Raw genomic sequence first — 13,254 nt, forward strand, 5'->3', positions numbered from 1 at the left:
AGCACAAGCAGGGGGAGCAGCAGGCAGACAGAGAGGGAGAAGCAGACTCCCCACTGAGCGGGGAACCCAATGCTCGATCCCAGGACCCTGGGATCATGACCTGAGCCGAAGGCAGATGCTTAACCCACTGAGCCACCCAGGCACTCCTAAATTCATCTTTAAAAAACAAAACAAAAACAAAAAAAACCTCCTCGCCCAGACATTCAACTTTTAAGACTGTCCTACAGAAACAAACAACAGTAAGAAAGAATACATGTTTATTACAGGATGAATTATAATGAACAACCTAGAAAACTAGAACCAGCTGAATGCCCACCAATGGGAGAATTTTTGAGTAAATATGAAACATTTATCATATGGAATATTAAGCGGCAAGTGGAACTTAGAAAGACACCCATGATCTGTAGACACGTAGGAAATATGCTTTGTATTCATCACATATATCTTTTTTAATTTTTAAAGGAAAACCTGTATCTACATTATTTATGTTTCTCACTATAGAGAAAAGTACTAAAGATAGAGCAAACTAGTAACAACGACCTCTTCAGGTGGGGTAAAAAGGGGAGCGAGAGGGTTCCCTTCTTCATAGTCCTCTGTTATCACTTGACTTCTTATTATCTGGCTTGTTGGTAACTTTAAATGTCCACAGGTAGTAAAGACTTTATTAAAGAAGGTTCACATTCTTAAATGAACGGTTAAATTATATCCAACATGCCAAAGGAGTAAGATAGTTCTTTAAAGTTTACAACAAAAACAGTTAATACTTTTAAAAGTTCTGATACAAAAGCATAATAAAAAGCTTAACTTCCGTTTAACTCAGCACCCCTCCTCCAAATTCTGGATAACTGAAACATTACACTACTCAAATCACTGAGCTGTGCAAAAAATCCCACCAAGGATGTGTGAGCATGTACGCTCAACCCCTTCTCCCACTCCCTCCTCGTGATTCACTCCAGTGAACTGGCAGCAATTATGAAGAAAAGGATTCCCATCCTATGAGTACCCAAAGAGTAAAAATCTTTTTAATTAATTTCTTGCCCAAAGAAAACAGGAAAAAAGCACAAGGAGCACCCTGCTTAGTCTTTCCTCTCTAAGGGAAATTTTCTACTGAAGGGAAAAACACATTTTAGGAGGGACAGGCAAGTATTTCAACTTATCCAAGCTTAACATTTAACTGATGCATGTTAACAGTTTTAAAATTTAGCTCTTATTGACTGAAAATATACAAACTTGAAAAGGACACTATCAATGTTCCCACTCATGACTAGGAACAATGTTTGAGTGTATAACCATCAAGACAAGGAAATTGTCATCCAGAATTAGTAGGCACCACAGTAAGGCGGAGTGTTTAAAATATTACAATCTCTCTTTGAAATTAGCATATAAAAAAATCAAATCTCAAACAACGCTCAATTTAAGTAACTCAAAATACTCAAAGTAGAAAACAGTCCCATTTTTAAACATACCATGCCTACAATCTTCATCAGCTTGCCCATAGTTTTTCTGCAAAATAAAAGATACAAGATAAAATTAAGTAGTTCAAGGGCTGCTTAACGCAGGTTTTATCCAAAAAAAAAAAAAGCTCAGCTTTGTTTCAAAGTTTAATTATTAATGTTTCAAATGTAACATTCACAGAGCAAAACCAAGTCACGTGCTCTCTGAGGTTTATATAGCACTTTACAAATAAACATTGTAACGTTGCACTTCCCCATCCATTTACTCACTACCACTTCTCACTTTCTCTAGCTCCACATCACCAGAACCTCCTCCTTCATGATCACCCTCAGCTAAAGTCTTCACTGAGAAAACCGAAGCCATGAGACGAGAACCTCCATGAACTGTCACATCAGGTCTTCCTGCTTCCCAGCACCCTGCTTCCCTCTGTCACCAGACAAGCCATCCAGGTCTCCTTTCTCAAACCTATCATTCCACTTGCGCATACCTGCTCTATGGCCCACTCAAGGAACATCACTCTGGCAAGCTGTCTCTATTTCTCCTACATCACTGGCTTTTTTGCTTTCTATTGGTTCAGTCCTAGAAACAAACAGTGCTATTTCAACCCACCTTTAAAAAAAAAAATCCTTCTCTTGATTTCACTTCTCCCACCAGCTACCACTCCCACTTTTTGTGCCCCTTTGGGACAAAACTCAAGAACTGTCTTACTCATGTATTGCCAAGTCCTTCCCCGTGACTCGGTCTTAAACTTTCTTTAGTCACCACCATTCCATGGAAGCTGCTCTCATGGAGGTCTTCAGTGACCTGAACCGTATCCAGTTAGACACACACGACATTTCCATGTTCCCGTTCAGATACACTGTCACACCCCAGCCAACTCTCAACTCCCACTACTCGATCCACAGCGACCGACACTGCTCAACACTCCCTCACTTGGATCCACTTTCCTCACATGGCTACCAGACACCGTCCTCCCTTAGCTTCCTTCCCCTTCCATCACTCTTCAGGCTGCTCTGCTGGTCCCTCCTCTTCTCCCCAACGTCCTAACACGTAGACCTAAGTCCTCAGTCCTCTCCTCTCCTCTGTGTACACGCGTTCCCTTGGTGATCTCACCCAGGCTCAAGACTTTAGATACATATCACCCACTGGCCACCAACTCTGAAGTCAGTGTCTTTGACCCAGACCTCTCTGCCAAAATCCACACCTGCATATTTGACTGCTCACTCAACATCTCCAGCTACATATCTAAATGACATCTCCGACTCAGTAGGTCCAAAACTGAGCTCCCATCTTCGCCAGTAAAACTTGCTCCCCATCTTCAGCCTTCTCATCGCAATTGAAGAAAACCCACTTTCCTACTGCTCAGACAAAACAACACTGAGGTAAGGAAACTGTGTCTGCTCCCTTTCTCTCACTCCCTCCATTCATGTATTAAGAAATCTTACTAGCTCTATCTTCATCTCAGAACCAGAACCAAAGCACTTCTCGATCCACTGCCACCCTTTTGTCTGAGTCACTATCATCTCGGGCCTGGATTATTCCAACAGCCTCTAAACTAGTCCCCTGCCTTTACACTTACCCCTCAATAGCCTATTCTCAAAACAAAAGCCAAAGAATTCCTGCCAAATCAGATTATACCACTCCTCTAATCAAAATCCTCTAATAAAAACCTCTAATCAAAACCACAAGAGAGATGTCTGGGTGGCTCAGTCACTTAAGCATCTGCTTTTGGCTCAGGTCACAATCCCAGCGCCCTAGAATAGAGTTCCACATCAGGCTCCTTGCTCAGTGAGGGGCCTGCTTCTCCTTTGGGCTGTCACTCCCCATTCTAGTGCTCCTCCCTCTGACAAATAAATAAAATCTAAAAAAAAAAAAAAAAAAAATTAAAAAACCACAAGAGCTCCCTGTCTTAAGTAGGAGAAAAACATATATATAGGGCCCCACAAGATCTAGCTCTGTTACCCTCTCCCCATTACATACTTTTCTCCAGCACACTGGCCTCCTAGCTATTTCTCAAACATGCCAGTCAGGCTTCTGCCTCAGGATCTTTGCACGGACTATTTCCTCTGCCTGTAATGCTCACTCCCCTACCTCCCCTACCTCCTTCACATCACCTGATCAGTGAAACCAACCTTGACCACTCAATTCAAAACTGCAACCCCCCCAAAAAAAAACTGCAAACCGTCCCTAACTCTAGTATCCACAATCACCCTTGCCCTGTCCATCTTTTTTTTTCAAGCAGAGTGCTACCTTCTAATAATCTAAAGTGTCTACCTACGTATAATATCTGTTGTTTATTGTCTGTCCCCTAATACAAAAATTACCATGAAGATCTTTCTCTTTTTCATCAATGTATACTAAGTACCTAGACCAGTGTCCAGCACATAGTATACACTCAATAAATATTTGCTGAATGAGTGAATAATCCAAAATGTTACACAGTAGTACAATGTTAAAGGCTTAAAAACTGCTGTTGCAATTAAACATATTCAGCAATCACTAGCCAGGTCACTCATCTCCTCAGCCCAGAATTAGGTGATTACGACCAACGATTGTCCCCACTCTGTGAAAAAGTCCCCTTTACATGGTTTATAACTGGCTTATCAACAGTGTTTACTCACCAGTTGCAAAAATGAGGCAATTCTATAAAGAAGACTCTCAATTTTGATGCTTTCTATCTCCAGTGGACATGGCCCTGGGAAGTCGGCCATGGAGTACTGGCCAAGAGAAAGGAGGGCCTCTGTGCAGTGCTTGAGGGTCATTTCATAGTCCTGCCTCTTAAGTGATTCACACGCTTGTTCACATGACTTCTCAGCTCTTCTGTCTTCCATGACTCAGGGACAAAAATCCTACAGGAAGAAAGAACAAGTCAGAGAAGGTTTTAAAATCTTACTAAAAGGGGTGTCTGGGTGGCTCAGTCGGTTGGCGGTCTGCCTTTGGCTCGGGTTGTGGTCCCGGGATCGAGCCCTACGTCGGGCTCCCGGCTCGGCGGGCAGCCTGCTTCTCCCTCTTCCTCTGCCTGTAGCTCCCCCTGCTTGTGTGCTCTCCCTCTCTGTCAAATAAATAAAAATCTTTTTTAAAAGTTTTTTATTTAAAAAAAAAATAAAATCTTACTAAATTGTAACCTCATTCCTACCTCCGCTGGTTTAATTATCTATCTAAGAAGTTACTCTGAATCCACCTTCTGATCAAGCTGCAGCTGAGCAGGGTGACTGATGCCACACAATCTGTACTTCTCTTTTCTATTTTACGAAGTCTTTACCAAGATCCAAGCAAAATGTCAACCGTAAGTCAGTATCATACAAACAATGCATCAAATGTATACATGAGGCAAATATATAAATGACACATTGACTCTGAATATTGCAGAGTACGACAAACCATGAAGGCTTCTTTTTTTTTTTTTTTTTTTTTAACCAGAAGGTACAGAAATGTTTCAAATCAAAACCTCCCGATTTCAGTCTTGTAATTCTGTGACTGTGACTGCAGAGCATCGAAATCTCTACCATGCAGGATTTTCTCCACCAACATAAAAAAAAAAGGCTAAAGTCCAAGTTTGAACTGCTGATTAATTCAATTCAACAAGGATTTCCTGAGGCCAAGCCCCGTGCTCAGAGCACTGAAGTCAGGGATGGGAGCCCGGCATCACCGCTTTCAAGAAACTGCGATTCTAGCAAGAGCAGCAAAGCACAAATGAACAATTACAAGAAAGACTTATTCCATCTGCCGAAAGGCATGAGCTGGCCTCAAAAGGTGAACAGAAGTTCACCACACAGAGATGATAGGAAAAGTATATGTGGGCTCTTCAAGAGAGAAAAGAGTTCGAGTGAAATGACTAGAGGAGAAACTATGTGACTTAAACTCCAGCTGCGTCAGGGGAAGAGGAGGAGGAGAGATGAATGACCTCACATGCCACAAGAAGTGAGAGCTTTATTCCACAGGCGATGGGGCATGACAGATTTTTAAATAAGGAAAGAATCTGGGGTGCCTGGGTGGCACAGTTAAGCATCCAGCTCTTGGTTTCGACTCAGGTTGTAATTTCAGGGTCATGAGATCAAGCCCCGTGTCAGGCTCTGCACTAAGTGCAGAGCCTGCTTAAGGCTCTCTCTCTCCCTCTCTCTGGCTACGCCCTCAACTAAATAAATCTTTAAAAATAAAAATAAAAATAATTAAGGAAGGAAGGACTCTCATATAGAAGTCGTGTGAAGAACTGGCAGGCACTGCCATTGATAAGGGATCACTAGGAGGCAGTCCAAGGAAGACAGACTGAGGGTTCAAGTGCAGCCTCTCCCTGGCTGGACCACTCACACAGCAAGAGCACAAAAGCCAGGCAGACAAGACCTAAAATCCCGTGACCCGACAATCACGATACTGCTTCCCAGGGTCGGTCTGGCTGACCTCTAGCCACCAGCTCCGTCAGCATGCAGATTGCTGTTCTTGCCCGCTTCCCCCCACTCGCTCTCCTGCTCCTCCCTACCTTCACCTTACCAACTGGCCCCAGGGACTTCTCTGTCCCTCTTGTCCCTCTCCAGCCCACACGTGCGCTCCTGCCTGGCCTCTCCAGCTCTGATGACCACCTGGCCCCGCGCTCTCCCAGCTGTTCCTCAGCCCCATGCTGCCTCTGCGCTGCAGCAAAAGCCGAGGGGAGACACCTGCAGATGGGCCCCCAAAACACAGTGGTGCAGCGAGTAAGGCAGGAGAACAGACATCACAGAGGTCTGGGCCTCTTCAACTTCGAGATACCTGTATGTCAAAAAATGTAGAAACTTCCGAGGAATGGACCAAGAAAGAGTCAAAAAGGACTTCAGCCTTTGTTAACATTTGTTAAAATGGCTGGTATGCACATGGGATACAATATTCTCTACTTTCCTCCGTTTGAAATTTTAAGTAAAAAAATGCCAAAGCACGGTTTTAAAATTACAGAATATTTTAAATGTTTACGTTTAACAAATTAACTTTTAATAAGAACCACAAAAATTAACTTTTACCAAGAACCACAAAAACAAAAACACCCGTATTTGTTGTGAATTACACAAGATAATCCAACAAATAAGGGCGCCCGGGTGGCTTGGTCGGTTGAGTGTCCAACTCTTGATTTCAGCTCAGGTCATGATCTCAGCATCATGAAATCAAGCCCCACATCGGGCTCTATACTCAGCAGGAATCTGCTTGAGGATTCCCTCTCTCCCTCTCCTCCTCTCTCTCTAAAAGAAATAATTAAATCTTTAAATAAATAAATAATCCAATAGATATTTAGAGTCCTGTGTCCTCAGTCTCTACACTGCCTCCCTTTCAACTACCTCAGCCCTCCTTCAGTGGACCACAAGACCCAGTGTGACTTAGGGGAGCTGAAACATGTAGGATCTAGTTGGTATTCATGTCCCTTATACAAACATGCATTAATTTGGATAAAACCAATTACCAAACAAAAATCAAAAATAATGATTTCTATATTACTACAGTGACTTTGCCCCTTAAGCATAAGAATGGCATGACAAGATAACCATATACAGACCTCAGTTAATGCTACTGACACTATGGCCCAAATAGTTCTTTGTTTCTGGAGGCTGCCCTGTACTTTGTTAAGATGTGTAATGGAGGGACGCCTGGGTGGCTCAGGTGGTTAAGCAGCTGCATTCGGCTCAGGTCATGATCCCAGCGCCCTGGGATCGAGTCCCATATCGGGCTCCTTGCTCAGCAGGGAGCCTGCTTCTCCCTCTGCCTCTGCCTGCCTCTCTGTCTGCCTGTGCTCACTCGCTCTCTCCCCCTCTACCTCTGACAAATAAATAAATAAAATCTTAAAAAAAAAAAAAAAAAAAGATGTGTAATGGAATCTCTGGCCTCTACCCACTAGATGCCAGTAGTATCTTCCACCCTATGACAACTAAAAGGGTCTCCAGACAGGAGCAAATGTCCCCTGGGAGTAAAATCATTCCTGATTGAGAACTACCGACACAAACAAGCATATAGTGTTTGCTTGCCAGAAAACAGCAACAATAAGTAGATAAACCACGGTTATCATTCTGAGGCAGAGGCCCCAGAATGAGCAAATCTTTCCTATAAAACTCTCAGCACACATCTAGAAAATACTACAAAAATAAGTAAAAAGAAAAGAAAAACTAAGAATCCACAAGCTAAAATCTTTCTTGGGAAAAGAATGCAGCACAGTGATTCAGAGCATAGGCTTAGAGCCAGAGGACTTGCATTCAAAACTCACCAGCTCCCCTCACTAACTCACCAGCCCCTCTCACTAACCAACCCCCCCCTCCCCACTCACCATCAGTCCTGTCACTCTGTCACTCAGACACTCACCAGCTGCATGGCCTGGGGCAAGTGACTTAACCTCCTATATCTCAACTTACCTCTAAAATGGCAAAACAACTAATGCCTACCTCCAATGGTTAATGTAGGATTAGATAAATTAATATGTATAGAATACTTATAAAAATGCCTGGCACAGTATGTGCTCAGTTAAGTGTCCGCTATTGTTATTTTCCTAAAATTCCAAGTTTTCGGGGGGCCTGGGTGGCTCAGTGGGTTAAAGCCTCTTCCTTCAGCTCAGGTCATGATTCCAGAGTCCTGGGATCAAGCCCCGCATCGGGCTCTCTGCTCAGCGGGGAGCCTGCTTCCCCATCTCTCTCTGCCTGCCTCTCTGCCTACTTGTGATTTCTGTCTGTGAAATAAATAAATAAATAATCTTTTTTTTTTAAATAAAATAAAATTCCAAGTTTTCAATTTAAATGAAGTAGAATCACTGTACTGATCTCAACATACAATAATGTATTTATAGAAAACAAAACAGCACTCTACCTAACTACTTTACTTACTTAACAGAGGTATTATTTTCATCCCTTTTATCCATCTCAATAAAATGATGATGATTATGGAGAAGTAAGTAAGTTTGTATGTCACTGATTTAGATGAGATAACCCCTAAAAGGGACTACAAAGGGAGATCACAAAGACTCCTACCAACATTAGCCACCAAACATTTTCGCCAGGGAAATCTCAGTAACATTTAACATGTAAGTAGAGATTAGAGGCAGAAGTTTTGTGGCTCAATGACTTAAGGAGTTAACATCTGATTCATTAGGTTCAAGTGCCAACCTCAGAAGAGGATGTGAAAGTTTCTATCACAAATACCTTCATTAATCAGGTCCCGATCATTAGTTTCTACCTAAGTCCTACCTGAACCTCTTAGGGTACTTGGCTGTAGAGTGGATCAGGACGAAGCAGGTCTTATTCAACTGTTTTCTTTGGTTTTTCAGAAAAAAGCATGACCTTGTTACACATGCTCCTAAAGATGAAGTGCTTTCTCAAACATAAAATAAAAACTGCCAGTCAAAGTGAGATAATGTCTCAGGCCATGCTAAAATGGACTGTAGAAAATATGTATGAAGAGATTTGCAGTCAAATGCTCTACCACTGAGCTATACCCCCATGTATGAAGAGATTTGGAACTACTCCTACTAGAAGAGGCCAGCACCCAGCTACACCTCACTGTAGGGGTGACAGACCCTCTTGTCTGGGATACAGATACAGCCTTATCAATAGCATACGATCCACTGCCTGGCCAGAACGGCCTGATCCAAGGGCAGACACTGACCAAGCTGGGTCTAGGAGAGCCTCTCCCATGGGGACAGGGAGGTCCAGGGAAAGGAGCTGAGTCACATGAATCACCTCAATATAGGAAGAAGCACCCCATCTGCCTACTGTGAGAGCTACCCTCTACCAGCCTTGATTCTTCTCTTCCTGTTAAAAACATTCAAGTTGTGGGGTGCCTGGGTAGCTCAGTGGGTTAAGCCTCTGCCTGGTCGTGACCTTGGGGTCCTGGGACCAGATCCCACATCAGGCTCTCTCTGCTCAGCAGGGAGCCTGCTTCCCCTCTCTGCCGGCTTGTGATCTCTGTCTGTCAAATAAATAAATAAAATCTTAAAAAAGAACATAAAAACATAAAAAAGAACATAAAAAAAGAACATAAAACACTAATTTTCTACAAACTCCAACCCGTGTGGGGAACATGAGCTTGAGAGTATGTAACTTCCCAGGCAAGAAAGTGGGAATCAGAAACCAAGGTTCCAATCCACATCCATGAACTCCTGCAATCCGCTGCTGACCTATAAAAGAGACTAATATCATTAGTTGTTTGGCCACCCAGCACCCATTCCTCTTCCTGGTAACAGGAGCCCATACTCTCCCTCTGAGAATTCACCTCTCCCCTACTGCCATCCATGTGGTTCCTGAAGAGCTGACTGCACCAAGGAAGCTAAGGCTGTCATGTGACCATGACTGGCCAATCCAAGCCTCACAGCCCCAAACACCAAGATTGGCTCAGGGTAAGACATGTGACCCCATCAGAACCAATGAGACATGAGACTTTTGCTGAGGCTTCTGGGAAAGAGATAGGTGTTCTTCCCTGCTGAACCTAAAATCTGAGGCTCCAGGGGATGACTGTGCTGCAGCCATTTTTCTACCATATAGTGCCTACAACTGAAGTTTATACTTTAGAAAAAGGCAGAGTTGATTCAGGGGAGAAACTGGGTCTCGATGTCACGACTTGAGCCTGACTCCATCTAGCTATGCCTGAACTTTGCAGTTAGATGAACCAAGAAATTTCTTTCTAGTTTAAGACAGTTCAGGTTGATGCTTCAGGCAGTTGGAACTAACTGATGTATATGTACATCTAATTAGTACTTTACAGGAAGTAAAAGACAGAGGAGCTGGTAATTGTCTCATAAAACAGTATCTACGCACATGATTACTAATAGCACTGGCCACAGTTATTGATTACTAATAACAGTAAGTGTAAGGAGGAAAAAAAGTGTGATATTCGGTTATTCTGCATGTTGAAAATATAATTCTAAAACATGTGTTTAAATGACTTCACCATAAAGCTACTTCGGCAATAATAAGAACCATTTACTGAACGCTTACTGTGTGATGGATGCTGTTGAAAATGAGCTACATAATCCAATTTAATCCCCATAATGACCTTACAAGGTGGATATTATTATTTTTCCAATCTCATTTACAGAGAAGGAAACTGAAGCACAGAAAAGTTACTTACCCACAGTTATACTGTAAACAACAGAGGCAGGATTCAAATTCAGACAGAATGACACGGTTCATGCTTTTAGCCATGACACTGACTCTGAACCCACAATGGAGGTTCCCATGCTTTCCAAGAGTGGAAACTCAAACCCAGGCACTTCCAAAAATATTAAATGTGAATGTAAAGTATCTTCACAGTCTTAATGACTGATTTCCTACATAGTTCTGCATCATAAAAGTATCTGTATATTAACCATGTTAGAGATTACCATTGAAGAGAAAGTAGGAAAATCTTCCCAAATCTAAGCCAATCAACTCTTTCGATTAATCAAAAGTCACAGATGTTTCTAAGACTCAGAGTATTTTAATTAACACCACCTTTCCGTAAAATGATAACATTTGCACCTTCCACAAAGTCAACTTTATGAGACCATTCCTAACACTAAGTTAGTTTTCACTACCTTTATAGGAAAGAAACTTGTTTTAAAATCTATCAATCTTAGTACAACCCAAAAAAAGGGGAAAAAAATGATAAATTAGTCCTAATCAAAATTAAACATTTCTGTCCTCTAAAATCCCACGTTAAAGGAATGAAGAGAAAGATAAAGACTAAGAGAAAATTTTTTGCAAATCACATATCTGGAAAAGGATTTGTATCTAGACATAGAATTCTCAAAACTCAGTAATAGGAAAATAACCAAATTAAAAGCTGGATAAAAGGGGCGCCTGGGTGGCTCAGTGGGTTAAGCCGCTGCCTTCGGCTCAGGTCATGATCTCAGGGTCCTGGGATCGAGTCCCGCATCGGGCTCTCTGCTCAGCAGGGAGCCTGCTTCCTCCTCTCTCTCTCTGCCTGCCTCTCTGCCTACTTGTAATCTCTCTGTCAAATAAATAAATAAAATCTTTAAAAAAAAAAAAAAAAAGCTGGATAAAAAATTTCCACACGCACTCCACAAAAATATGATGATGGCAAATTAGCACATAAAAAGATGTTCAATGGCTTTAGTCATCAGAGAAATGCAAATTAAAACCATGATTAGGCACTACTACTAGATACCTATTAGAATGACTACATTGCAAATATTGATATTATCAGTGATGTGGAATACCAGAACTCTCATACACTGCTAGTGGGAATATAAAATGGTACAACCACTCCAGAAAAAGGATTGGCAGTTTCTTAAAAAGTTAAACATATACTCACTATATGACCTAGCAATCCCTCTCCCCACAGACAGCAAACCTGGAGAAATGAAAACGTTATGTTCACCCAAAAATCTGTACACAGATGTTTACAGTAGCTCCATTCATAACTGCTAAAAACTGGAAACAATCCAAATGTCCCTTAATGAGTAACGATAGAAAACTACTCAGCAATAAATAAAGAATAAATTTGTAATATATATAATACCTTAGATGAATCTGAAAGACAGAGTAAAGGAGCCCAGTCTCAGAAGTTTAATACTGTATGATTCCATTTGTATTATATTTTCAAAAAGCCAAAACTATAGGGCTGGAAAAATCAGTGGTTGCAGGGGTTATGGGATGGGGATGGATAATTACACAAGGAGAGCATGAGGGAGTTTTTTGGGATGATAATAGCGTGTATCCAGACTGTGGGGAAAGCTACACAAACTAGACGTGTATTAAATTGAAAAAATTTTCTTACCAAAAGAAAAAAAGCCACTTTTACAGTATGATAATTTAAAAGTAAAATTTTTAAATCACTTTTAAAATATGAATCGCAATGTCACAATTAACATGTTTTTAAAAACTGTAAAGAAATAGATATGGAAGGGTATGTTAATCAATGGAAAACCTACGCCCATGACCCTTTCCATCCACGTATGTTTCAGAGGCAAGAACGGAGGCTTAGAAAGAAAGTCTCCAAACTGAGCACTCATTGAGCTCACTTGGCACCAAATATAGGATACTTCTGAAGAATTCCATTATCACCAGGTACTTTGTCCAGGACCAAAAGTAAATAATGGAGAAAAATGAAATCAACAGTGCGCCACAAAGGTGCTAGGGAGACAGGCCTGGACTAAGACATTTTCAGTAACAGATGATAAAAAGGAAGGTGATTTTTAAAAGAATCATTCTTTTCCCACTGTGGACTTCGTTTTGTAACTGTATGAGAATAACCATCCGACCACCATGAAATCAAGTCATGAAATGTGGTTTACTGAAAAAAAAAAAAAAAATCAGTTATCTTCCTTAAATTAACTTTTCTTGTTAATGTAGCTATGTTCCTCTTTTACTTCAAAAGAGCTAAAGCTTATTTGATTACAAACAGACTTCAAAGAAGAAAAATCAACTGGAGCAAACAGCAGGAGCCAATAGTAGTAAAAAAAAATTTCTTCAATCTAAACTGAAGAGAATTTCTGTATCTCTATCTTATACACTTGTTCCCATTAGAAACAAACAAACAAAAAATATCTTCCTCATAGGTAACTTGGGTAGAAGGAATCGGACTGCATTTGTCGAGATCTGAGAAGACTGAAGAGCTGTGCTGAACATCTACTCTATCTCTATAACACTATCTACTAACTCTGACAGAAATCACGAACAGCCACACAATCAGGTCTCGATTAGACTCCAAGTTGGCCTTAATTTATTAAGCTATAGGGCGCCTGGGTGGCTCAGTGGGTTAAGCCGCTGCCTTCGGCTCAGGTCGTGATCTCAGGGTCCTGGGATCGAGTCCCGCATCAGGCTCCCTGCTGGGAGCCTGCTTCCTCCTCTCTCTCTCTCT

The 13,254-nt window shown here is 41.5% G+C and overlaps 1 protein-coding gene across 5 annotated transcripts in view; it reads right to left on the bottom strand.

Moving 5' to 3' along the window:
- The window catches only part of HELZ (helicase with zinc finger), a 181,622-nt gene that overhangs the window by 126,865 nt on the left and 41,503 nt on the right, over positions 1 to 13,254 (bottom strand). For all 5 annotated transcript variants that reach the window (XM_059380533.1, XM_059380534.1, XM_059380536.1 and 2 more), the window contains 2 exons: positions 4,077 to 4,304; positions 1,467 to 1,503 (listed from right to left, as the gene is read on the bottom strand). In XM_059380533.1, the coding sequence (XP_059236516.1) occupies positions 1,467 to 1,503; positions 4,077 to 4,286 (247 nt within the window). In that variant the 5' untranslated portion in view covers positions 4,287 to 4,304. The remainder of the gene's footprint in view (positions 1 to 1,466; positions 1,504 to 4,076; positions 4,305 to 13,254) is intronic.

Source organism: Mustela nigripes, chromosome 16 (genome assembly GCF_022355385.1).
Source record: "Mustela nigripes isolate SB6536 chromosome 16, MUSNIG.SB6536, whole genome shotgun sequence".
Lineage (NCBI taxonomy): Eukaryota > Metazoa > Chordata > Mammalia > Carnivora > Mustelidae > Mustela > Mustela nigripes.